Source organism: Eublepharis macularius, chromosome 12, assembly GCF_028583425.1.
Source record: "Eublepharis macularius isolate TG4126 chromosome 12, MPM_Emac_v1.0, whole genome shotgun sequence".
Classification (NCBI taxonomy): domain Eukaryota; kingdom Metazoa; phylum Chordata; class Lepidosauria; order Squamata; family Eublepharidae; genus Eublepharis; species Eublepharis macularius.
This window is the reverse complement of record NC_072801.1, coordinates 36,480,237-36,507,170: the sequence shown is the minus strand read 5'-3', so window position 1 is coordinate 36,507,170 and position 26,934 is coordinate 36,480,237. Positions and strand designations below refer to the sequence as shown.

The following is a 26,934-nucleotide window of genomic DNA, read 5'->3' as shown; positions in this document are numbered from 1 at the left end:
AATTTTTTAATTTCAGTCTTGTATGAGTTGGAGTGAGCCATATCAGTGGTTTATCTTTGTTTAGTAGTGTGGTGCAGTAGTTAGTTGGAGAAGGAGCTGGGAGATCAGGGTTCAAACCCTGCTCTGCCAGAGAAGCTTGCTGGGTGACCTTGGGTCATGATGTTCTTTCAGCCTGACCTACCTTACAGGGTTGTTGGGAGGATAAAAATGGAGAGGAGAATTATGTAAACTGCTTTGGATCTGCATTGAGGTGAAAGGTGGGAAATAAATGAAGTAAAATAAATAATATGTAAAGAGTTCATCATGGGGGTTTCTGTTTACTCTGGCCAGTGGAGGGGATTGTCAGGAGGTTGTGCAAACAACTCAAAGGTCCCCGGGATGTAGTTGGGTTTTGTAATTACTTAGCTATTGACACTCTTACACATTGCTGCTGACAACTGCATAAACACTTTCACCATTCTTGAACACAGGAAAAACGAGTCGTAATGAACTCTGGAGGGCATCAGCACCTTGTCAGCTGCTTGGAAACTTTGCAGAAGGCCTTAAAAGGTTGGTAATGTTTTAGAAACATAACAACTAAATGCTTGTACTGCTTGAAAAGTTTATTAATAGCTGTGAGGATCTTCACAGAACCTGTGGGTCTTACATGCATTAGGTGCACTGAATTGGTGTACTTGCCGTCCTCGAACCTCTTTGTTTGAAGTGGGCAGGTAGCCCAATCCAAAGGCTCTGCCCAGTGCTGGCACCCAGGTGAAACTGCAGTACTGCTCCACTGCCCCCTATGGACTTTTGTGGAAGGGCACCCACCCCACCGTTCCCCTGACAACTCCTTTAGCGCCAGCCAATGACTGCACTGCCCCCCTGACGTGCATGAGGGGTAAGCAACAGCGTGGCCAGTGGGCAAGCTGCGATCTCCACTGCCCAGTGACACCACTTCCCCCCACACACCAGAGAGCCAGGGACCATGCACTCTCACAGTCACGGCCCCTGCATTGGGGCACCCATCCGGGGGAGGCTGCCAAGTTCAGCAGCCGGCAGGGTGTGTGGTCCCCTAGGGTAAGGTGGGAGCCACAGCCCGCTGAGGGGCGGAACCAGCAAGGTATAGCCAGGAGAGAATGCTCCCCAGTTGCAGAGAGTGGGTGGATAGGGCAGAAATACCCCCATGGTCGGGCTTGCCGCACCCCAACAGAAGCACCTGGCTCGAGAGGAGCTCTGCCCTGGGGGGGGGGGCGTGTTACACAGTATGTGCAGACAAGGCATCTGCCCTCTCACTCGCCTAATCCCCATTTCCAGCAAGGGCCAGGCTGGTGGCTGAAGCTCCACTCACTTTCAGTGTCCCCCCCCCCCCCTGGCTGCCGCTGCTTCAAAAAACATGGTCCCCTTCCTTGAAAGGTGGGACCAGAAAGGCCAGTACTCAGGAGCAGCCTCCCAAGTTCCCAGAGCAGCAGCTCCTCAGAGGTGAGTGGGAGACAGGTTCTGTAACGACTGACCAAACTGCCTATTGGAAACCATCGGAGAGGCTGGAAGGCCCATTGGATGTGATAGGAGCAACAAATGCCCATCGACTTGCAGCAGCCCCATTGAAACACATCACCGCATCGAAAAGGTGTGCGGAGACCATGAGATGAACCTCACAAGCCATGCTCTGCTCCCAGGATGACGGCCCCCAGAGTGGAATGACAGCCTACAGGACCAGAGAACCTGCTCTGAGGCTACCATCCCAATTCCCAGTGCAAGATTCCTGAAGTCCATCCCTGCCTCCACAAAGAGCAAATGGGAGAATTGTCTGGCCTTGTGGGGGAGGGGCCCCTGAGGTCACAGAACATCACTCCACACACACACACACACCCCGGCAATAACCTCATTCCCTTCATGCAGAGGTCCTCTGCCTGGCTTATCAGATGCCAGAAGAGCTGTCGGAGAATGAGAATCCTCCGTAGCACCCCCTTTCCCTGCCAGACACACCCAGACTATACTCCAAATCCCACCCCACTGCCTGCCATGAACCGGATGGGGGGAAGCTAGCCAGGGCCGTAGCCTCCAAGTTGCCACTGGACACCTGCTCCTCTGGACAGCAGAGCCACACAAAGGAATAGAGGCACCTGGAGCCTCTTGGGAGCCACTCCACCAATCCCAGCCCAGAGTCAGAGACCATTCGCTTCAAAGTGTGAAATGGCAGCCCTTCAGGAAAGTGGAGAGAGTTACTGTCGTGCACAGAAGCACACAGACAGCCAGGGGGTCATTGTTCACCACAGACTTTATTAAACTGTGAAAAGTAAAAGGGATGGCTGGACGCCTACGTCCTTCAGCCGGGGAGGGAGCAGAGCCTGTACACGCAGCAGTTGGAATCACAAGTTCCATTCCCAGTGCTGCCCTCACAGGAGTGAGGTTGATATGCAGGCTTTTAGGGGAACTGCTCCCAGGGCTGGGCTTCATTGACAATTGAGGAGGATTACCACAGGCTGGGACAGCCACGCTCCATGGTCTCCCTGACAGGTTGAACACCTGACTGAAAGGGAAACTGATATGTGTGGCAAGGGGACAAACCTTGCGCAAGCCTTAACATGGTCTGTGATTCCTGGGTGGGTGTTCATGGCTGTGGGCAGTGGTGGCGGCAGCTTCATTGTTACGGGGACTACTAGATGATGCGTGCTCCCCTGGCAAGAATGTACTCCTCATCTGCATCTGGATGGTCTGCTCCTGTGGCTGCTTGCAGCTCTGATCCTGTGACAGTCAAGGGGTTGTGTGCCCAATATCAACAGAGAGTTACAAGGGTGAGCACCCAGTCACCCCAACCCACAGCCACACTCTCTCCCCTGCCTGAGGGGGGAACCCAGCCAAGGGTGTTTGATCAGAGCCCCGGCATGAGCCACTGGAATCCATCCACCCTGTAACAGCTGTGCCAAGCATGGCTCCTTGTGCATCTACCTCGTTGATAGGCATGGAACATGTAGGCTCGTGGGCAGGGGCCATGACCCCTCCCTGGTGAGCCTCGTCCAGGGAGGCACGGCGCCTGGGAGGGGAAAGGGGAGGCTGGTGTGAATGAGCGAGCCGGAGCAGCTGCCTCCCCACCTCCTCCATACCTGTTGGTGTGCTCTTGACCCTCCCCAAGCCAGGACTCAGGAGTTGGATAACCTGCAAGGGAACTTGGGTGAAAGTAGTTACACATTTTGGACTCAGTTCTCCTCCCCTGAGTAGGTGCACAGACCTCCCCAAATTTTGCCAAGTCTCCCCCAGTGCACTCTTGCCACGCCACTCTATGCACCTACCTTGTGCTCTTAAGTTCCCATGGCAGGTGCTCTTGGGCAGGGCCTCTGGCCGTGCCCCAACTTACCTGGGACCATGACTGCTCCAGCCAGCAGTTATGTAGGGTGTACGGGGAGCTGCTGGCTGCTGGAGTGGGGGCTCTGTCACTGCATAGGCGCGACAGAATTAGTCCCTGCAGAATTCGGCATCCTGTGTTCTGCTCAGCCGCTTGGTGGGGGAGAATTGAGTTTTTTCCATACAATGGGGCACCTATGGGCTACACCACTGTTTTTAGTAGCATAGCTTTTCACCGCTGTGAGGGGCATTCCCAGACCTGGAATGGTTTGGGGCGCTGACTAACTCCTGCCCCGCCCCCCGGGGCGGTGACGGAAGGTTTTCTGGTGCATTTGCACCTGGCTTAGTGAGAAAGGCAGACTATAAATGACATAAATAAAATAATTAAATGAATGTATTTCTCTTAGCTGAGATATTTCTGGTATCAGCTGAGCTGGGGAGAAGAGTACTAAGGGAGAAAAACTGTAGGAATGTAAGCCGGGAGCAGGGTATGAAGTCTGTATTCCTTACACATACAATCCTTTTGCTGTTAAAGTAAGAAGCACCACTCTGCCCTTTCTACGGAGCTGCCACTATCACATCTAGTGTGTTCCTCAGCCTAATCATAAAGAGGGGAACAATAAAGACGCATGGGTTGGCTGACGCAATGCAGACCACGTTTTTAGCCTACTCTATCCCAGGATCTCTGGGTGACTAGTAATAAATAGTAAATATTAATGCTTTTGAATGGACAGCATCTATGTGGGACAAAGCACTTCAGCCTCAAAGCCAAGCTGAACAAAAAGGGTTTGGCCCACCTAATCCTCATGCTGGGCTCAGTTGCTGACTGTTTTGCAGCTGGAGGATTGTAAGGACTAAATCTGCAGGTATACAGCTCCATTTCTGCAGTTTGATCTTTCATATGCATCAAGGGAGGAGAAGCAGAAATAATAATTGTCTAAACAGGCAGTGAGTGAGGAGTTAGTGAGTATTAAGGGCCTGCCATGAATGACCCTTTAGTGTGACAACAGTTCTATATTTGCATACTCAAAAGTTCAGTTTGTTTCTGTGTATCTGCCTGGAGTTGTATAGTGTATGTACTTGGATCTAAGCAGACTTTGACTTTTCATTCCTAGTGACGTCTCTGCCTGCCATGACAGATCGCTTGGAGTCCATTGCTAGACAAAATGGGTGAGTCTCTCCCTTACCCAGAAGTAGTCATCCTGTTTAGAAAGAATTGTGCCATTTTTAAAAGTGTTGTTGCTGGCAATTTTTGTTTGCTTGTGGTATTTCTTTACATGCAAGGCTTGATGTTCCTCTTCAGTCAGATTGCATGGGATTTAAGGCATTTTCTTGAACGCTCTTAAGCTAATGGCTTTGGAGCATTCCTTTATTTTTCCTTGCAATGTGTGGTTTGACTCAGTTGCTTTTGCTCCTTGGAACTAATTAAGCTACGAGTTCCTTGTTTTAGTACATCAGCTCTCTGCTTGTGGCTCACTGTAGTCAGGATTGCATGATTTGATCCACAAGAGGACTGATAGCCTCTCCTTTCAGGAGAGAATGAGATAAAAGCCTACATAGATGCAGGTTCTTGATGTGCTATCCATTGCTGTTATGATCAGGTTTTTCACATATCAGAATCTTAGTAATCTTGATCTCATTATTTCCCCCCCCTGTACTTAAGTCTCGGATCTCACCTTAGCGCAAATGGCACTGAGTGTTACATAACCTCAGACATGTTCTATGTGGAAGTCCACTTGGATCCTGCTGGGCAGCTGTGTGATGTCAAGGTGGCGCATCATGGAGAAAATCCCGTGGTAAGTAGAGTGTGCAGCTCACATCAAGCTGCCTTTGTCTGCTATCTTGAGAGACGAATGTGAATTGGTGCAGCCTGTCTTATTCCAAAGGCGCAAGGGTTTGTCATTTTTATATAAATTGTCCTTGCCATCTTTAAATCTAACCCCTTAACTCAGATGCTCTTATTGTTACTTCCATGTTTAACTTTTCCATAACTGAATCCATCCTTTCAACCCGTTCCTTGCCCCCTTTCATAGCCCAAGTTTCTCTGTTTCTCAGCTAATGACACCCAGCCCTTAAGTAAATGCCAGGTTGCTAACCAGCTAGTGACCATTTGTAGTTATACATAACATTGGGCTCCCCCTTGCTTTTTTTCTTTCTCTTTTCCTTGTTATTGTCCAGACTGCAGAGCTATTATTTATTTATATGTAGGTAGGTAGGTACTCGTTTTATTGTATATGGCCATTGGCCTTCACAATATCAAAACACTCTCAAATAACAGAATAATACATTATCAAAATAGTCAGGTAATTAAACACTTCAGAGCCACATAAAACACCCTGCTAAAAGACTTTAAAATTAATAAAACCTTCTAACACCAATCACATCGAGTCAAAGGCTAATTCCTTTGCTCTAATCTTCCTAGCAGCTACAGCAAAAAGCGCCAACCTGAATGAAATAAAGGAATCCTTGTCTGAGAGCATCGTAACAATCTTATCAGAGTCAGACAGAGGATGTAAGGCAAATAGGATCTTAGCTATATTATTTATTTATAGTCCACCTTTCTCACTGAGACCCAAGGCAGATTACACAGTGCAAGTGAAAAGCAATATAATTAATAGCTATGACATTCACAGAGCAAAATACAGTAATGAACAACAGTTAGGTCATTCAGTGAACAGATACAATAAGGAATGGTAGCAGAAAATTTGAAATAAGCATAAAGCCAAGGATGGAGAGGAAATCTTTCTGAAACAAACAAACTATGGTTTTGACTCCAGTTTGTGACATTCCCTTGGATCCATCCTGGGAGAAAACTTAAAAACTTGAAGGGTTTGATGTGTACAGTGCCTTAGTGGATGTCTTCAGAGAGGGACAGGAACTTAATGGGTGAGGCCAGCTGCCCACCTGTAGAGAAAGACTGTAAAAAATAAAAGGCAACTCCCTATTTGCTATATTACACAAATACCCCCAGGGAAAATTGGTAGTGTGTGTGGGGGCGGGGGGGGGGATGTACAGATTCATTCACTGGCTGTCTGAATTTTATATACTTGATAGTAACTGATAGTCACAGTGACTTCAGATGTGGTTGGGGCACACATGTTGTTCGTTTTTACATTTCAGAGCTGTTCAGAATTGGTGCAGCACCTCAGGTGAGTTGTATAGCTGTCATTGCTGTATCATTTTTCTGCTGTAAACCCTCTCGTGTCTTATTTTTATGTACAGCTTTTTGGATTCATTTGGTCTTTAAAAATTTTCTTTGCTCCCCCCCACCCAAAGAAGCCCCATATTAAATCAGCAGGGAACCTCCAAGGAAAATACAGTCATGATTCCCCCCCCCCCCCTCCTTGATTTCTGAGCTCTATTTTCTTCAGCACTTTTTGGTGGTGGAGAATACAGTGAAGTCATAGCTGACTTACAGCAACCCCTTCTGAGGTTTTCAAGGCGAGAGACTAACAGAGGTGATTTGCCATTTCCTGCCTCTGCATAGTGATCATGATCTTCCTTGGAGGTCTCCCATCCAATTACTAACCAAGGCTGACCCTGCTTAGCTTCTGAGACCTGACAAGATTGGATTTGCCTGCGCTATGTAGGTCAGAGTCAGCATTTTTATCCCCTCTTGAAATCATCCCTTTTAAGTGCCTAGTTTCCCATTCTGATGTGCAGAGAGCAATCTGAAGCATTTGCTCAGAAGTCCTGTTGAGCTTTGGATAGCAGTCTTGTAGTGCCATACCAGGAAGGTCTATCATAATCCTAATCAAGTTTATTCAGTGGGGATTACTCCCAGCAAAATGTTCTTAGGATTTGCACTAGTCATCTTTTAGGAAATGAGTCAGTCAGGGCCAGGAGGACCCAGGAGGGTAATTTGTTTCAAAGGAGCATTGCAGTGTTCAATCTGCTCAGGAGGGCACTTGGCCATAGGTGGGCAGCTTGAACTATTATAGGTCAAAGGAAGGAAACCGAGAGGGAAATATGAATAGAGCTTGCAAAACCTGCCAATTATGTTTTTCTTAAATATGGACATGCATTACTGTGAATTTTGGGATGTTCTCAAAGAGCGTAATGATGAGGAATGCCGTAGAAGCTGAGATATCAGGACCGTCTTCTTTCTTCATCCACTTTGTATTTTAGGTAGATATGATTAGTAGGACTTCAATGTCTTCAGCCTGTATGATTTTTCCAGATTCCTTTGACCAATGTGTTCTTTCCTCCTAGAGAGAGAAACTTCGACGAATTTTCTAAGCACCTGAAGGGTCTTGTCAATCTGTATAAATTGCCTGGTGACAAGTAAGAATTTCATGATGTGATACTCTGTTTTGCTGTAAATCAATGTATATTGAGCATAGATTGATGGTATTGCTGGAATTGGGCCAAAAACTTGTTAATGTAGAGTTGAATGTAATGTCTGAAAGTATCTACATGCACACCTATTCCTTCTCTTTACTGTCTCTACCACCCTCTTCTGTTTCCTGCATTGCCAGGTCAGTCTCTGCCAGCTTTGGGAGAGGGAGGTTCATTGGACCTGGAGTGGTGTTTCCAGCCGGGGCCCAGAACTATTCCCAAAGCTAGAAAGAGCACAGAATAAAATTGGAAGTGACCAGGCTTCTGTGGGCATAGCTGGTTCCTGTGGCCAGCTTTGGAAATAACAAAAGAAGCATACCCAGCCTAATGTGCAGTGACATTATCTTGTCCAAAGGGGATATTTTGTAAGAAAGCTGCAAAGGTACTGTGAGGCCCCAAGTTCCCTCTTTGACACCTCAGTGGTTTAGGCTGGGAAAGATCTCAAGACTTTGGAGAGCTGTAGCCAGTCATACCAATATTCAAGTTGACTCAGTTGTATGCATTTCCTTATATCTGCACTTCCTGTATTATTCTTCAGGGCTGGTTTTCTTTTTTCATTTTCATTTCAGCAAACTCAAAACTAAAATGTACCTGGCTCTTCAATCCTTGGAACTGGACCTTTCAAAGATGGCAGGAATGTACTGGTAAGAGTGGTTTTATGCAATATGCTCAGCATTTACCTGTGGCTGTAATAAGCTATTGACCAGAAACTAGAGCATTAGACTGGAGATGGAGGATAAGATTCAGATCCCTCCTGAGCTGTGGATCCACTTAGATATCCTTGGTCAAGTCACATTTTATTTGATTTTTTAAAAATTGAGTTATTTATGGTTTGCCTTTCTCACTGAGACTCCAAGGAGATTACACAGTGTGTATCACTATAATCAACAGTGCCTCAATCTGAAATTATGGCTGAAAATGTCACATTCAACAGTTTTTGTGAGGACAAATAGGAAGAATACTCTAAAGTTCCTGGCACTCTAACAAGCTCTGTTGAAATGCATCTCATTTGTTACATAGCTATGCAAATTAATATCAATATGAGCTTCTAAAGGTAGTTGTGAACACTCTCCTGTTTTTAGCTTCACCTCTAAGAGCAGAACCTCAGATAGAGTTGGCAACCTCCAAGTGGAGCCTGGCGATCTGAAATTATAAGTGATGTTTGGACTTCAGAGATCAGTTCACTTGGAGGAAATGGCTGCTTTGGAGGTGGACTCTGTTATACCCCTCTGTAGTCCCTCCCCAAACCCTACCTTCCCCAGGCTTCACCGTGAACACTCCAGGAATTTCCCAACCTGGTGTTGGCAACCCTAGCTTCAGCCATAGGCAAAAGCCTACTGGGCTCCTATGTTTTCTTACCTATGAAGATGACCCACAGTGTGTATATTGGTGGGTGGCTGACCATCAGGCCCAGCTTTAGATAATGCAGTGAGGGGCAAGATCAGACTGCTTCTCTTCACAAAGTATGTTATCTCATGGTCACTAAAGCAAATTGTTGATCAATTTAGTCATATCTCTATAAACGTATCCTTGAAAATAGTTAATCTATATTGACCGTGTACACGATAAGTATTAACTAATACCATCAGTCGTCTGATGTAAAAATTTTCATGCTGTGCATTTGAGAGAGTAAAATCTTCTCATAAAACGCACTGCGCTTATCCCAGAATAGAAATATTTTATAGGTTCCCCCCCCCCCCCCCAAATTTCCAATTTTTAAAAATTAGAATAATGGTGGAGGTGGGGATCTAAGAGGGAGAAGTGGGTTTTCCTTAATTCTTCCAAGTAGAGATGGACATGAACCAGGAAAAAAAGAACTGTGTAGTTCATGGTTTGTCGCATTTCATGAACCACGAACTTTCACAAACCTGCCTCGGTTAGCGAACCAGTTCGTTTGGTTCGTGAAAACGTCATATCCAGGTCAGCAAATCATCACTTCCGAGCCAGCAGAAGGCCACTTCTGGGTCAGCAGAAGGTCTGCAGAAAGTCCACTCCCTGTTGCCTAGGAAACTGATTGATGAGTGCCAGGCTGTCTGCAGTGACGAACTAAAAAATGAACCAAATGAACTAAAGTTTGTGATGGCTCGTCAGAAATGGGCTCTGACGAACTGCCGGTTCGCAAACCACGAACTGGCCCGGTTTGTCAGAAACTTTAGTTTGTATTTTGGTTCGTGCCCATCTCTACTTCCAGCCTTTACATTTCTCTTCCAGTCCTCCAGCTGCCTTCTTAATTAGCGATGACTTGGAGGAGCAAGTGGGTCACTAGCCAGTTCAGTGCAAGCTGATCAGACTCTATGGATATGAGCCTGCAGCCAGAACCGGACTCCCCCCCCCCCCCCGCCGCCCCATGGTAGCCTTATCTTGCACCCACATGCATACACACACCTATAAAGGTATAAAGGATCTTGGTTTGGGCTGCCTAGGCTTTTTTAAAAAAGAGACACACCCCAAATGGAGGCCATGTAAGCCCCAAAATCCAGCTGAAGTTAGGAGTAGGTTGCAGCCCAACAGATGACCCCTGTGTATGGACACCAGCAAAAAAAATGATCTTTCCCCATTGTGCCTTGGTTGTGTTGATAATGACTTTTATCCACACAACTGCTCTGTGAATTAGGTTGATATCCTCATTGTACAGATGAGGAAGGACTCCGGAGACATAAAAATGTCCTGAATAAATAAATACAGGAACTGTGATTGGGACGCAGTGATTGCAGAAGGCCCTGCAAGGAATCCATGGCAGAGGTGAGACTTGAATTTAGGCCTCCCAAATGCAAGACTAATTCTTTGTCTACTTGCTGTCATTATGGGTATAATGGTCTAAAAAGTGGGGGCAGGGGAACATTAGGAAGAAAAATTGATTCACTCTGTAAATGGCAACGTCATGTTGAATCCAAGACTCAGGGCATATGAAACACGCTGCCTAGGATACCATCCAAAAGGTTTCTGCAGTGACAGTCTTGAGTTATAACATTGCAGCAGCGGGTTATAAATCTCCAGCTGTGTTTGCTTTGCAGGCAAGCCACCAATGCAAGCCCTTTGGACAAGATTTTGCACGGCAGTGTGGGCTATCTCACCCCAAGGAGTGGCGGTAAGAGGTCACCTTACTAAAGTGGGTTTGAATGTAACATGCACAAAGGTAGAGTATCATTGAGATGCAATACACGTACTGGTACCGCCTTCTTTTATTCCTGACCTGTGTTTTAAGATACACAGATGCACTAAAAAAGGGTAATGTAGGAAATTTTTTGAGCTTGTTCATTTAAAGTCATTAGGAAGGACTGTATAGTCCAAAACCCCTCTGCATCCCATCCTCCCCCTGGATTAGCCTGTGCAATTAGCAGATGCATAAAGAAAAGCAGCTAGCAGATAAATGGCTAAGTAATGTGAGTGATTCACAATTTCTAGGGATGGCAAAAAACTCTCAGGCAGTTTAATCAGAGGAAAATATTTTCCCATGGCCCTCAGCAAGAAAAAAGCCCCAGGGAAAAATCTTTCAAAGGGAAAGTGACCTTCAGCTAATTAGTGTCTGAATATTTGTCTGGTAAATTACATACACATTATTTGGTATATTTCCTGGTGGTGGTGGAGAGTACTCTCAAGTCATAGCAGACTTATGGTCTCTCACACACACATGGGGTGGGATTTTCATAGCAAGCAACTAACAGAGGAGGTTTGCCGTTGCCTGCCTCTGCAACTCTGGTCTTCATTGGAGGTCTCCCATCCAGTTAGTAACCAAGGCTGACCCTGCTTAGCTTCTGAGATCTGATGAGATCAGGCTCATTTGGGCTATCCCGGTTGGGGCCATATTTCTTGAGACTATGATATTTCTTGGCTTGGTGGAGGGAAACCCAAGTTCAAATGTTCAGCTATGATACTGAGTGGGTAACTTTGACGGTCTTTCTGCCTAACCTTCCTCCCTCTCAGGATTGTTGTAAGGATAAGAATAAAATAACTTATTGGCCTTCAGGATAAAAATATGTCACATCAGCCACAATAATGTCCTTAGAAGAAAGGTGTGATATGAAAATGACAAGTAAATATCTGCAGGACTGCTACATGATAAATTAAGAGCCAAGTGAGGAAAAATAATGTGGTCCCCAACCGTTTTGCTGAGCAAGCAGACTGTGTTAACAATAAGGCATGATCAATTCCCATTCCAGAGGTAGCAGAAGTGGGAGATTTAGGAAGGTGTGGAACTTCACTAGAAGGGCCATTTGGAGAAAGGGGAATACAGAAAAAATGGGACTCTATATTAAGAGTTCTGATCTCTCTAAGTTCATTAAGTGTCAAGTAGATAAGTCGTTAAGTGTCAGTATACAAGCTTCACTCGTTCCCCTCCCTGCGCCTCTGATATACCTTCTTTCCTTAACAAGCTTTCTTCCTGCAGGTCACCTGATGAATCTGAAGTATTATGTTTCCCCCTATGATTTGTTTGAAGAAGGTACTGGAGCTCCCATCATTCTCAATGAGAACAATGGTATGTTCTTCATGCAGGATCATTTGAACCCTTCTTACCTTGCATAGTTTGGAAACTTCTCTTTGGGCCCTGAGCAGAATTTCTTGCTTCACTAGCTGTAGTGCTGTTTGAGCTCACTTGGTATATGAAGTTCAGATTACTACAATAAACGATGAGCAGCTCATAAGACATGGGTTAATTCCCCCTTCCACTCCCCCAACCCCAGTTTTCTAGTTTCTATTATGGGACTGGGAAGTTCATGTAGCTCAGGCATAGGCAATTGGCCTGGGTGCCAAAAAATAGCAGTGTCTATCAGTGAAGATGTTGATGTCTTGGCAGACAGAAAAGGGGAGAGGGAAGGGTTGTACTTGGTCAGTCATGCTGAGAGCAAGTTGAGGCCTGGGGTGCTATTAGCTCCCGAGGAGCTCTCCTTGGGTCTAGCTGGCAGTTGCATGGGTCTAGGAGACAGTAGCAGGCCTAAGCTCTGCCCATTGCTTTCTTCTCTTCTGCTGGCCTCAGGGGTACTGCAGCCTCTTCAGGGCCCACCTCTGCTGCTTGAGCTGAAAACAAGCCCTGTGTAGTGACTAACTGGCAGGGTTGCGAATCAGCACTCTGCTGGTTCAACTCCCACTACTGCCATGAGCGCAGCAGGCATCCACTTGTCTCAGCTGCAGCTCCTTTGCTGTACTGTGGGGAAAATAATAACGCTGACTTTGTTCACTGCACTGAATGTGGTACTAATCTGTCCAGAAGGGTGATATGACATATAAGCACGCTGTTGTTGTTAAAATGGTCTGATGTCCCACTGGTTTGGCACAAGTACCTGGACATCCCTCTGTCTGATTGAACCCAAAAGTCAATTGTAAAAGCCATCTTTCCACAGGTCAGCCCCATATCCATCTTGCACAGTAGCTCTCGGTCATGTAGTTTGCTTTCCTGGACCATTCTGTTACAGTACAGCCCTATTGCCTTTATTGAAAAGTCCTCCTGAACAATTGTACATAGTTTACCAAATGACAGAACCATGGGACCCTTCCTTACCTCCTCAGGAAGGCCATTCCACAAGGTGGGGGTCACAGCAGCGAAATATTTTGGGGGAGGGTTAAGAAAGTGGAAAATTGAACTGCCATCTAACTTTCCCTTCTATCCCTGGCCTCCCCTTGTTGATGCCCCTGTACTCCATTCCCCTTCTGTAGATTCCACCACCATTGCTGCAGTTTAAAACCAGAGAGCTGAAGTGGGGAGGCTTGTGCTCTTTGGTCCTTAAACAAACCTGTGTGAGAAAAACAGAGAATGTGTGCAAAGTAGAGCTATGGTAGTTTTCTGTTAGAGATATGGCAAGTAGTATAAGATGATCTTGCACGTGAAGTAGAGTCTACTCACTGACACAGTTCAGAAAAGAAACTTGCTTTGTGCAAACCAGGAAATATGACTGGATGGAAGACTCTTAACTGTTGTTTGAAGCAAGGCTCTAAGCTTAGCTGGTACGATTTGTCTGAGACATTTTACAGGAGAGCTGGCTCATGTATTCCATTAAAGGCTTGAGAGGATGTAATGCCAATAAAGGTTGCTGAATTGGAGAGGAAATGGGCATCAGGCATCCCACTGCAGAGGGATTATTTTTTTAAAAACTGCAGCTGTTCTCTCTTTTCAGTTCCTCGACACCTGGGTATGAATGCATGTGTTACGATTGAAGGAACTCTGACTATGAACAAGCTTCCAATTGCCCCTCTGATAATGGGGTCACATCCTGTGGACAACAAAGGGTGAGCAGAAAGCTCTGCCAGCATAATGTTACCGTAGCAGATTAGAGTAATTCTACAGTGCCTTTATTATTTATTTTATTTGACATATCCCCACGAATGGGCTCAGGGCGGCTATTAGCAATGGACAATGTGCATACTTTCCCTTCTGTGTAGCAGATTTCTTCAACATTTTACATTTTCTAAAGAAATGCTTTCCTCGTGAGGTAGGGTAGGATAGAAAGCAAGGAAGAGTCTGGGCAGAGCGTTCAGCGATGGAGAGTCCCTTCATTGGGAGCAGTTTATGAAGTTATTTGCTCCTAGCCCAATGAACTTAGTGAGACTCAAAGGTATTAAATGCTTGTCCTGTTAACTTAAATAGGATTTAGATGTGCCTGCCTTTTGCTGTGTTTGTGGTGTGTTTGAAAGAAAGAGATTAGCTTACTTGGTAGTATTCTTGATTGCTGATGTTTTGTTGTTCTAACTTGCAACAAGAAATACCTGTTTGCGCAACACAGTGATAGAGAGCAAAGATAAACTATAGACTCCACACAAGTCATAATCTCTATGAATTTACTGGTTGGGCTTCTTTCTACCAGAGAGCATTAAGGCAATCCAGAATAGTATCTGCCTACAAAAAATTCATACTCAAAATACATACCAATGATGGCATAACAGATCCGCTGCATATACAAGTTAGCTTTCTCTGGCCAAAGGTTCGTTGAGATAAAAATATGATCACATCCTGCCTGAAGTTAAAGAATACAATGCTGAAACATGCCTCTATCACAAGGGAATTCACATATGGTTCTACCTCAGTTGCATTGATAAAATATAAATGTCACTTTTCCCCATCCAGGACTCCCTCCTTCTCTTCAATCACCAGTGCCAACAGCGTTGATTTGCCAGCTTGCTTCTTCTTGAAGTTCCCAAGGCCAATTCCAGTATCTAGGGCCTTCATTCAGAAACTTCAGAGCTGCACAGGTCAGTCACAGATCATCTGCCTGTAAGATTTTATGATGTCTAGAGGGCAGAATCTGTAGTTTCACATACCTTGTTGGTTCTTTTGGTCAGCCTTTCTGCAGCTAAGGCTATAGAGGTCAAAGTAGGGACTGAGCAGAGCTTGCACAGTTATAATGAAAGGATTTGAATGCCCTCATCCTCCTCCTGCATTCGCACTAGTCACACAAAGTTAATTTCCTGTCCTGTATGATTACATTTTTCTATCTGTAGTCTGTAATTTGCTTTGAGTCTCAGTGAAAAAGGCAGGTTATAAATAAGCTAAATCAATACATAAATCAATACTACATAAATCAATCAATACATCAATACTACAATCCTAATTGTAGTAGAAAAACAAATGCAAAGCAAGCAAACATAGGAAAACATGTAATTTGCCTAATTTATGATGGGTGGAAAATATTGATCCCCATGGCATGGAATTTGGATTATTCATCTCTCTTTTGAAATGACCTTTACTTTGACAGTTCTTCGTCACAAAGGATCCTGGGACAAAATGCCATTCTTATTCCTGTTTTGCAGATTAGGTGATGTGGCAGTATGGAGTCTGGGGGGAGAAGCTGCATCTTTCATGGGGCCTCTTAGTAGGAATATATTTGAAGCCAAGTCTGTGGCACTCTCCACAAGACCACACTGATTCTCCTGTTGGCTGTGTTACGTTGATAACTTCTTAGATTTAATTTTAGGCCTATTTGGTGATTTGATTCTATGTTAATATGTTAAATCTGTAACTTCTGAGTGCCTTGTAACAGTCACACAGGCCACTGAGCATCTCTTACATGAGATTGTGCTGAAAACTATTGCGACTAACTACTCCCTTTGCAAACTTGTTGTGGGCAACAGCTATTCTTGGCTAATGTTGGACAATGTCTGAGGTGGACAGTCATGTCTTTTTTCTTTATATTCCCAGGTATCCCATTGTTTGACACACCTCCAACGTATGTTCCCTTATATGAGCTCATCACACAGTTTGAGCTATCTAAAGAGACAGACCCTGGACCACTGAACCATAATATGCGCTTCTATGCGGTATGTTGCCAAATGGGGGATTAAGATACTTTTACGACTGGAAAAATACAGGGTACACAGATGCCAAACACACACTGATATTGGGCCCTAAATACATTTTTTTCAGCCATGATTATATAGGATAAGATTTGGAATTAGGAAGCCCAAGTTCTGTAAGCTGAACAATCTACACTACTAGTCTTCATGGTAAATTTATTTGACTTTTTTCACTGTCTTCAGGGGACCTGCTGTTGTAGCTTGTTTTGATGCTTCAGGAAGAGTAGACCAAACATACTTAAATAAATGCATTTTCCATGGTGTAGACACCTTGGATTTATTTGTTTAGATATTTATACCCTGCTTTTCTCCTCAGTGGGAATCTAGAGTGGCTTACAGTATTCTCTCTTCCATTTTATCCTCACAATAACCCTCTGAGGTGGGCTGGGCTGAGAATGTGTGACCTGGCCCAAGGTCAAACAGTGAGTTTCCATATTAGAGTGGCCTTCAGATCTGAATCACCAGTCCAGCATTCTAACCACTACCCCATGTTGCCTTTTTAAATTGTTGAAATAAAAGGGGCAGTTACATATCCAAGAGATCCTGCAGATTAATATTAAGACTGATCTGCAAAAGAGAGTTTATTTCTGGACATTTCTAGACTGTCTTTATATGTTGAAAACACTTTTAGGCTGTTTTCTAAGGAGTGAAACAATTAAGATGCCACCGTTGCTACATTTAAGAAGTGTTGACTATGAAAGCGTAATGAGATTGTAGAAAAGTCTCTCTTTTAATCCCAGTGACAGGTGATTTGGTATTACGCAAACTAAAAGCAGGGTCCTCTTGAATGAAGTAGGGCAAGTATAGCTTAAGGCGTTAGTACTGGAACCTGTGTTCTGTAGTACACCTTGTTTCTTATTTAGAAATGGTGGTACAGTTTGCATCCTCCAGCTTTGTACATGTTTTGTGCTGCTTTCATCATTTTTAATACTAGTAGTTAATGTGAGATTGTCTGGATTTTTTTCCGCTCAGGCTCTGCCAGGACAGCAGCATTGCTACTTCCTCAATAAAGATGCCCCCTTGCCAGATGGACGAAGCCTTCAAGGAACTCTGCTCAGCAAAATTGCTTTCCACCATCCTAGTCGGGTGCCTCTCCTCTTGAACTTGATTAGGCACCAGGTGGCCTACAACACACTGATAGGCAGCTGCGTCAAGCGGACAGTCTTAAAAGAAGGTGGGTGCTGCCTACAGGTCTTTGTTTCAAGGACACTGGTCCTCATGACTGATGTCATCATCTGATGATGTTGGCATGTTTATCCTAGAGAACAGAGAGGAAAAATAGATAAAACAATGTGGTAAATGGAACAGCATCCATTACTTAAAAAAGCAGCAGCCTTTGAAGTTCCAGAGAAGCTCTTCCAGTATACTGGATGCTGTAATTATTTCTTTGTGCTTACACATATTTACTGCCATTCCAGATACACAAGAGTAAAGTTACAAGAGCATAACACTTGCAGTGCAGTTCTGTGCAGAGTTACTCCACTCTTGAGTTCCTTGACATCAGTGGAGAAACTGCATAGGATTGCACTGTATAACTTTCTGTTGATTAATAAGGACTTCAAGTAATGACATAGTGTAGGGTCTAAGAATATACTTGCACTACTAAACAATTTTCTTCTCTCTGAATTATCTTCCATTCCATGTCTGTCTGATGAAGCGTGTGTAAATCCAAATGCTGCACTGTCACAGTAAAAACGTGTCATTTGTAAGGTTACTTTAATCCTTGGTGTGTGTTAGCTGAATGCAGAGTGGCTCGGCTTTATTGATTTGAGGTGACATCTTATGACAGTTTAAGGATGCCAGCAGTGTGAGAGAGAGATCCTCTCTCCTAAGTTTGTATCATTGTTCACTTGAGGCTTGTTATGCAAGCTTCAGTTGATGCAGGATAAATCCCAATGAAGTAAGTGAAATAAGATTTTGTTTGGTTTTTCCCCCCAATGTACTGGATGGAGTAATGGTTGAGCTCAGATGGGAGGAAAATCTGCAGTCACAGTTGTACCACGCAGTAGGTCCCACTCTGTGTCTGAGCGGATTTTACTTCAGATTAAAAACCGGACTCTCTCTTCAGCAGCAGAAGTTACAGTGGTGTAAAGACCAAACAACCCCCTTGGCTGGGCACTTCGTTCTGTTCCTCATGAGCCTATTGTTTTATTTGCTCTGGGCGTATGTGCAGGGCTAGGGGAAGAAAACAAGAGGTAAGGAAGTTTAGAACAAATGGCAAAGCCGGGAACTGGAGCTCTCTTAGTCATGTTCTTAGATCAAATAACAAGTGAATTGCATCAAGTGTGATTAAGATAAGCAAGGGTATGTCAGTATCGTTCCAGGAAGGATCTGTGGGAAAGGGAGATATTTCTGCAAAATCTCCAGCAGCTTCATTCATTCTGCCTGGGAAAGCATGAAATGTGCATTATGAAACCAGATTTGACGGCTCTCTTATGCTATTTACTCTTTATAGACAGTCTAATGGAGGCTTGTCAAAATGTAACATTGATCTCTTTATGGAGTTGTGTGTAGTGTCCTGTGGAGACAAAAAAGTGTTCCCTCATCAGGTACTTCCCACTCTAGACCCCGATTTTGTGTATATTTTTATTTGATCTGTGGGAAATAATGTGGACCTGTCTTTCTCTTGTATTTTCCTGAATTCAGCTGCAGAGTGATGTCTTTCCAACTGCAGACCAAAAGGGCCATTGCTTTTAGGTCAAAGGATGCCCATACCAATCAGTCTCTTCTGTCTTTTTAGATTCCCCAGGGATCCTGCAGTTTGAAGTCTGTCCCCTGTCCGATTCGTGTTTCAGTGTGTCATTTCAGCATCCTGTAAATGACTCCTTAGTCTGTGGTAAGTTGGGGTCCTGGAGCAACACGGTAGATGTTCAAACAAGCATTCAACAAAAATGGGCCTGCTTTCAGTTTAATGCCCTAACATGGTCCCTCTTTGTCTTTCAGTGGTAATGGACGTACAAGATTCTGCCCACGTGAACTGTAAATTGTATAAAGGGCTCTCTGATGCACTCATTTGCACAGATGACTTCATTGCGAAAGTTGTTCAAAGGTATGTCAAGTTTCTCAAGCCAGAACAAAAACTGATCTTTGGAGGCTGTGGTTAAATATAAACCTGACCACCAAGGGGCGCATTTAGAGAAAAATTTCACAGAGAGAAAAGTCACTTTGTGGTGACTTTGTTACACACCATTCATAGTACCACCTTGAGCTTATTTTAATGGAGGCATCAATAAAGCAGAAAAAGTCTACACAGCAATTTCTTGAAAGATGAACTACTATGCCTGTTCAAGGAGGATTTTACCCTTTGTTTTTAAGGGCAAAACCATCCTGAACTTGTCTTGCATACTGTTTTTTCTAGCCCGTTTCAACTCTAACCTCCTGTTTTCCATCTCCACACATCAGCTTCCCCATCCATAAATACACATCAAAGTGTTTAGTGCTACACCAAATTTAGGCCTCACATGTTTTCTCCTCACATCTTTTGATAAAATCCTCCTGAAAGTAAATTGGGTTGACCCCTTTTGGGAAGCCACATCAGATGCTTAACCATAAATTCATACTGTGCTTTCTTGGATGTTGTGTCATGCTCTTATAATAGAAAAGAGTCCAGTAGCACCTTTAAGACTAACCAACTTTACTGTGGCATAAGCTTTCAAGAACCACAGTTCTCTTCGTCAGATGCATCTGACGTTTCTTCCTTAACAACAGGAACCTGCTGCCTAGCCATAGGCCAGTAGCAAGGGGCCAACTCAGACACCATATTTTTTCTACACTGATATCATTTCTACATAGGAGAAAGCACATGCACAATCATTTTCTGTTCTGTGTGTGTTTGGTTATGGCTGCCACTGCTTCTCCACACCATGAAATAGACAAATATTCTTCACACTTTCTGTATCATGATCCATTGCGCACACTTTTGTCTATACTGAAGTGATATTTGTAGAAAATCTGTTATGTGTAGAATGGATCAGGGGAGCATCCAGCCCTGCCTTTTTCTCCAAGTACTTGGAGATTGAGGGATGGGAAGGTACATAAGTTGTACAAATTTACCTCACCGTGATTTTGAATTATTTATTCTGAGCTCAGAATTTGGGCTTCATTGGTGCAGATTACGCATAACTGTGTAACAAGGCAAAGAATGCATAGGAAAGTGCAACTATCACTTTCCCACTCTGTGAGTTCAGTGCAATCCTTCAGTTAAGCATCCTTTATTCAAAGTGGACTGTGGAACATTTTTTTAAACATTCTTTAGACTGTATTAAGTAGAACAGTTAACTTTAGCTCAGTAAATCTTTACTATGCTTCAATTCTGTTCTGTTCATGAAATGAAGAACTAAGGATATGGAAAGAAGAAGCCTCTTTAATGAAGAGGACATATCCTTACTTCATCATAAGAATCTCAGCAGAGTAGGGGCCACTTTCATGTTTCCCTGTATGCCGTCGCTGTTTCTTCCTCTCTAGAGTATAGTATCATATATATTCACTGAACGTTACTTGGGTAAGTACTCATTAGATCAGTTAAAGAAGCAAGTTTAAATAATTTGTGGAGAAGTATCTAGCACTGTTGACAGATGTTCATGGTGAGCATTTTCAGGGAAATTAGAGCAAGCGAGGATGCCATGACCTCACCACCCTTCCTATACATTGTGTCTTTCAGATGCATGTCCATTCCTGTGACCATGAGAGCCATCCGCAGAAAAGCTGAGACAATCCAAGCTGATACACCAGCGTTGTCCCTCATTGCTGAGACCGTTGAAGATATGGTGAAGAAAAATTTGCCCCCTGCCAGCAGCCCCGGTTATGGCATGACTACTGGCAACAACCCGATGAGCGGCACCACTACTCCCACCAGCACATTTCCTGGGGGCCCTATCTCCACCCTGTTCAGCATGAGCATGGGCATCAAAGAACGCCACGACTCAGTGGGCCATGGGGAGGACTTCAGCAAAGTCTCTCAGAACCCTATTCTTACCAGCTTGCTGCAAATCACAGGCAACGTGGGCTCCACCATTGGATCCAGCCCCACCCCTCCCCACCACACCCCTCCCCCAGTGTCATCTCCAGCAAGCAATACCAAGAACCACCCCATGCTCATGAATTTGCTAAAGGACAATCCAACCCAAGATTTTTCCACCCTCTATGGGAGCAGCCCATTGGAGAGGCAGAACTCCTCCTCTGGCTCCCCAAGGATGGAAATGGGGCCAGGAGGCAACAAACAAAAGAAGAAAAAGTCACGTATCCCAGTGGACAAGCCCAAGCATCAGACTGAAGATGACTTCCAAAGAGAGCTGTTCTCCATGGACGTTGATTCCCAGAACCCAATCTTTGATGTCAACATGACTGCTGATACCTTGGACACCCCCCATATTACTCCAGCACCCAGTCAGTGCAGCACTCCACCAACAACCTATCCACAGTCCTTACCTCATGCCCAGTCCAGTATTCAGAGGATGGTCCGGCTTTCTAGTTCAGACAGCATCGGTGCTGATGTCACAGATATCCTTTCTGATATAGCAGAAGAAGCATCCAAACTGCCAGGCACCAGTGAAGATTGCCCTCCTGTTGGAACACCAGTAAGGGACTCATCCAGTTCAGGGCATTCCCAGAGTGCCTTGTTTGATCCTGATGTCTTTCAGTCAAACAACAGTGAAAACCCTTATACTGACCCAGCAGACCTGATTGCAGATGCCACTGTCAGCCCAAACAGTGATTCCTCCAATCAGTTTTTCCCTGATGGAGTTGATTTCAACCCTGATCTCCTGAACAGCCAGAGCCAAAGCGGTTTTGGAGAGGAGTACTTTGACGATAGCAGCCAGAGCGGAGATGCTGACGACTTCAAAGGCTTTGCGCAACAAACGATAAGTACTCTGGGTGTGCAAGTGCTGGGGGGAGATGGAGGGGAGAGTAAGTTCAAGGCAAGCAGCCAAGCGGACACAGTCGACTTTAGTATTATCACTGCTGCCAGCAAGGCTCTGGGAACCTCTGATGTCATGGAGCATCATAGCGGAAGCCAGAGCCCCTTGTTGAGTACAGGAGATTTGGGGAAGGAAAAGTCGCAGAAACGGGTCAAAGAGGGTAATGGATCCGGGAGTTCTTTAACAGGCCCTGGGCTGGATGGCAAGGGAGGAAAACGCAGCCGCACCCCATCCAGTGATGGGAAGAGTAAAGAAAAGGTCCAGAAGCGGAGGAAGGTGGAGCCAGAAGGCAAATCTCCTTCTCATAGTTCATCCACCAGGCCTTTCACCCCACCAGCAAGCACAGGTGGCTCAAAATCTCCTGGAAGTTCAGGCAGGTCTCAGACTCCCCCCGGGGTAGCCACTCCTCCCATCCCCAAAATCACCATCCAGATTCCCAAGGGAACAGTGACTGTTGGCAAACCTTCCCACGGGCAGTACACGAGCAGTGGCTCAGTCTCCTCTTTGAGCAGCAAAAGTCATCACAGTCATTCCTCCTCCTCCTCTTCTTCCTCCTCATCGTCGTCATCCTCGTCCTCTTCGTCTTCCTCATCGACCTCGGGCAAAATAAAGAGCAGCAAGTCGGACGGTTCTTCTGGATCCAAGATGAGCAGCAGCCTCTACTCGGGCCAAGGCGGCTCTGGATCAGGTCAGTCCAAAAGCTCCGCCCAGTCTGTGGGCAAGCCTGGGTCCTCCCCCATCACAAAACACGGCCTCAGCAGCGGCTCTGGAGGTACCAAGATCAAACCTCAAGGGAAGCCATCATCGCTTATGAACCCTTCCATGAGTAAACCAAACATTTCTCCTTCTCATTCTAGACCCTCGGGCGGTTCTGACAAGCTGGCCTCTCCGATGAAACCCGTTCCAGGTACTCCCCCGTCGTCTAAAGCAAAGTCCCCTATTAGTTCCAGTTCTGGAGGCTCACACATGTCTGGGACAGGATCAAGCTCAAGCATGAAGTCCTCTTCAGGAATGGGGTCCTCCGGTTCCGTGTCCCAGAAGCCACCCCCTTCTTCAAACTCTTCAACAGCATCCTCATCTTCCTTTTCATCTGGCAGTTCTTCCATGTCCTCATCTCAGAACCAGCACGTGAGTTCAAAAGGCAAGTCTCCAAGCCGGAACAAGAAGCCATCTTTGACTGCTGTCATCGATAAACTCAAGCATGGTGTCGTTACCAGTGGCCCCGGCGGGGAAGACTCAATGGATGGACAGATGGTCCAAAGTTCCAGTTCTTCAAGCCACTCCATGTCCTCCAAACACAACTTGTCTGGAGGTGAATTGCAGGGGAAGCGTGAGAGAAGTGACAAAGAGAAATCTAAAGTCTCAGTTTCAGGAGGTTCTTCTGACTCTTCCAAGAAGGCGTCTGATTCAAAGAATGTTGGAAGCACTGGAGTTGCCAAGATCATCATCAGCAAACATGATGGTGGCTCTCCCAGCATTAAAGCCAAAGTTACCTTGCAAAAACCTGGAGAAGGAGGTGGAGATGGTTTAAGGCCTCAGATGACATCTTCCAAAAGTTATGGATCACCCCTGATAAGTGGGTCTACTCCGAAGCATGAGCGCTGTTCTCCCAGCCACAGCAAATCTCCTGCATATACTCCCCAAAATATTGACAGTGAGAGCGAATCGGGATCATCCATCGCCGAGAAATCCTATCAAAACAGCCCCAGCTCTGATGATGGAATTCGGCCACTTCCTGAATATAGCTCAGAAAAGCACAAGAAGCACAAAAAGGAGAAGAAGAAAGTGAAAGATAAAGACAGGGACAGGGAAAGGGACCGTGACAAAGAGAGGGACAAAAAGAAAACGCACAGCATGAAGCCAGAGAGCTGGTCTAAATCCCCCATCTCTTCAGAGCAATCTCTGTCTATGGCAAGTAGCACCATTCTTACATCAGACAGGCCCTCCCGTCCCAGCCCTGATTTTTTGATTGGGGAGGAAGATGATGATCTGATGGATGTTGCCCTGATAAGAAATTAATTTTTTTTCCTGGGTGGTGTCTCATTTTGTTTCTTTGAGGATACTTTTTAAAGACGGGCTTATGGAGCACCCAAATGGTTTCTAATAAAAACTAAGCCTTTGATTTGTACATTGACGGATGGAGTATAGTTAACCAAAAATATTTTTTCAGCCCTTGATAAATTTCATGACCATATACACACACAGTTGCTGCTAGTGAAACAGATGCCATGCTCTTATTAGAGCTGCATACTAGCATGACAGAACTTAAATTTAGGCAAATGTTAAAATACTTTTCCTGTTTTTTTTTTTTAAGTAAGATTAAATTTTTCTTTCATACCACAACTTTTTAGGAATGTTTCCGTTTTGGTGCATATTTTGTAAAGTTTTTAGCAGCTGGTGTGGATTTCATTCACATGTAGCAAAAATGGGGGGAAAATATTCTTTAGAAAAATTAGAAGAATTGATGGAGTGTCTGACATCTTCCCCATTTCCCCAAGGTGCTGACTGTTGTTTCCTGGTGGGCTGTGTGTGTTTAGGGGATAGCACCATTTTACTTAGCTGTCATCCAAACAGTAAAGTATTTTGGTATATCTGTGTTATATACCTTTGAGGCAGCTTGATTGAATTTGCGTTAATAGTTTTCAGACGTACCCTACAAACTGTGTTGGCTTTCATTAATTGGACAGTGTAGGACTTGCTTGGTGAAGAGAGGAAGTGCGAGTTCAGACAGAACCTTTTGAGTATGGAATTTTGAACTTCTCAGCTCCTGTAGTCTTGATGTGGGTACATTTTACATGAGAGAGTGCTATTAATATATATGTAAATAGGCCTCAGTGAATCCAGCTCATTAGCAGTACGAGTGTGAGGTCAGTTACCCCTTAGGTATGGTAGCCAGTGAGTCTTGATGTCAAATAGGAGGAGTCCACCACAAATGATTTCCCATGGCAATGTCACTTCAGCTGCTGGGAGGGGGGAAATGACTTGACATGGATTTCCCCTACACTGCTTCAATGTTCTTACTTCACCAAAAGATCATGGGGAAAATTTATACTGGAGCAGCTCACACACCAGTGAGGTAATGTAGGAACTGGCTTTTGTTAAGGAAAATCCTATATTGTCTGAGAGGTTAAGGCATGTGCTTAGCTATTATGTACTCCATTTCCCACTTGTCACAAGAGAAATACTCAAAAACTCTCCCTTAACCACATACTGTCTGTATCTAGTGCTGCCATAGTGAATTAAGATTCCCCTTTATAATTAACCTAGCTGTATAGCATTGCTAGCTTCCATTGTGCATGCAGAGCTCTGAGTGAATAGCCAGTGCCTCATACTCAGATGAGCCATTGCACTTCATTGAGGAGAACAGCTCACCAGAGCTGTGGAAGTGTATGGCCACACAACCTCAGCATAGGAGTGGTCCCAGAGCAATGTGGTAGTTAACTATCTATGTACCCTGACAAGTTAGTATGGGGTGGATGTGACTCATGACTCCAGCTGAGAATCTGTGAGGTTTCAGGGACTCAGACACTCACACATAGACTCTGCAGGGTTTCTCCAGGCATGCACTCCCACTTCCTATGTTTCAGATGTAGGGAAAATGTGTCTGTGAGTGTCCTGCAGCCTGTGGAACACCAAAAGTTTTAATCACTACATTTTTTGCAGTGGCAGCCAGATCTTGAAATATAATTGTATGTGGGCAGGCTATGGCAACATTGTCATCTGATTAATTTACCACAGTGTGCTTTTTGTTTGGGGGAAAACTGGATTCTAAGTACCACAGTCTTAAGTTCTGGGTGAGTCCTGAAGAACTCTCCAAACAGGAGATTTCATTTTTCAGCACCTCAGGAAAGCTTGCAGCCACAGCATCTGAAATGTTTTCACAATGGAGGACTTTTTATAGCTTCTGTAACCTCTGAAAATTGAATAGTATTGTTGGAAGAATTGGTTGGAAGGCTGTTGCAATGGGATCCTTCAACTGACCCTTCAATTACAGATAGTATCTAAAATGTTAAAATGGGTATTGGCTCCTGGATCATGATGCTACTAGATCTTTGAGAGCAGCTTACCAGTTCTGGTGCCATAGACTAAAAAGATCATAAATTATTCCTGTTATACTTTAGAGTGAATAACTGTTCTAGCTCAGTTGCATCCTTTTGAGTTTCAAAAACCTGCTTTAGGTTAAGAACAGGCTGGATACAGTACAGTCTGCCATGAGCACAGTATTCACTCATGATGGAATCCTTATAACCAGTAAAAGAGCTCTGTTCTCCCCCCTCTCATCTCCCATTGGTTCACAGGCATTCAACATGCCAGCTCCCCTCCCATTTCTTCTTATAGCCTAGCATGCCGAGTGCTAATTCATGGCACTTTAGACATAGTGACCACTCCCAGGTGGTTTCCCATTGGTTTTGACAAAGCCCTCCCCTCTACTCAACACCAGACAATTACAGGAAATGAGAGGCAGAGGTCTGCATGCAAAGAACAGTTCTATTAATTAGAACTAGAGTGCATATATCAGTATCACACAGTCTACTGTGTTAACATTTTACTTTTAAAAACGTTTTACTTTTAAAAACAGATTTGCTTGTTCACAATATTTTACATTGTTCAGTATTAGAAAGTAAAAGTAACAACAGAAAACAGGAAGGAGCCAGATCTCTCAATCTTGGGTGAAGCTGCTTACACTGAGGGTAAAAGGTTGGTTCTTTTCTTAACCTGTAAATTAAATGCCCTTTTCTCTTATTTTGTTGACAATTGTATAAATAACAGCTGCATCTGATGATTTTGGGAGAAAGCATATAATATGGACTTGTACTTTTGGGAAGTACTTCAAAGAATATGTTGGCTTTACAAGCAAATAAATGTGTTTGGTTAAAAAAAAAGTTTGCCTCATCTCAGTCACTGTGTTTAAGAACTATTGGCTTCTGCCTTGGAGAAGTTCTGATTGACAAAATGGGGAACTCTGAAGCTTTGGCTTTTAAAACTTGCACAAGATTGGAAATGTGCTCCCATCACTATGAGTGTTGATTTTCACTGCAATGGTTAATTTAGCACCAACTGTGCGGTAGAGGCT

The 26,934-nt window shown here is 44.5% G+C and overlaps 1 protein-coding gene across 4 annotated transcripts in view; it reads left to right on the top strand.

The window, feature by feature from the left end:
- Nucleotides 1-23,988, top strand: part of MED1 (mediator complex subunit 1) — a 28,169-nt gene extending 4,181 nt beyond the window's left edge. Inside the window, exons 3-19 of one of the 4 annotated variants that reach the window (XM_054992612.1) lie at nucleotides 471-549; nucleotides 4,437-4,491; nucleotides 4,985-5,117; nucleotides 6,442-6,470; nucleotides 7,534-7,605; nucleotides 8,229-8,303; nucleotides 10,674-10,747; nucleotides 12,047-12,136; nucleotides 13,770-13,881; nucleotides 14,717-14,841; nucleotides 15,788-15,906; nucleotides 16,915-17,116; nucleotides 18,683-18,778; nucleotides 18,886-18,991; nucleotides 20,603-22,548; nucleotides 22,718-22,767; nucleotides 22,958-23,024. In XM_054992612.1, the coding sequence (XP_054848587.1) occupies nucleotides 471-549; nucleotides 4,437-4,491; nucleotides 4,985-5,117; nucleotides 6,442-6,470; nucleotides 7,534-7,605; nucleotides 8,229-8,303; nucleotides 10,674-10,747; nucleotides 12,047-12,136; nucleotides 13,770-13,881; nucleotides 14,717-14,841; nucleotides 15,788-15,906; nucleotides 16,915-17,116; nucleotides 18,683-18,778; nucleotides 18,886-18,991; nucleotides 20,603-22,548; nucleotides 22,718-22,755 (3,351 nt within the window). In that variant the 3' untranslated portion in view covers nucleotides 22,756-22,767; nucleotides 22,958-23,024. Of the gene's footprint in view, nucleotides 1-470; nucleotides 550-4,436; nucleotides 4,492-4,984; nucleotides 5,118-6,441; nucleotides 6,471-7,533; nucleotides 7,606-8,228; nucleotides 8,304-10,673; nucleotides 10,748-12,046; nucleotides 12,137-13,769; nucleotides 13,882-14,716; nucleotides 14,842-15,787; nucleotides 15,907-16,914; nucleotides 17,117-18,682; nucleotides 18,779-18,885; nucleotides 18,992-20,602 lie in introns of all 4 variants that reach the window. The other 3 variants (XM_054992609.1, XM_054992610.1, XM_054992608.1) reach the window with 3 other exon arrangements.
- Nucleotides 23,989-26,934: the final 2,946 nt, after the last annotated feature.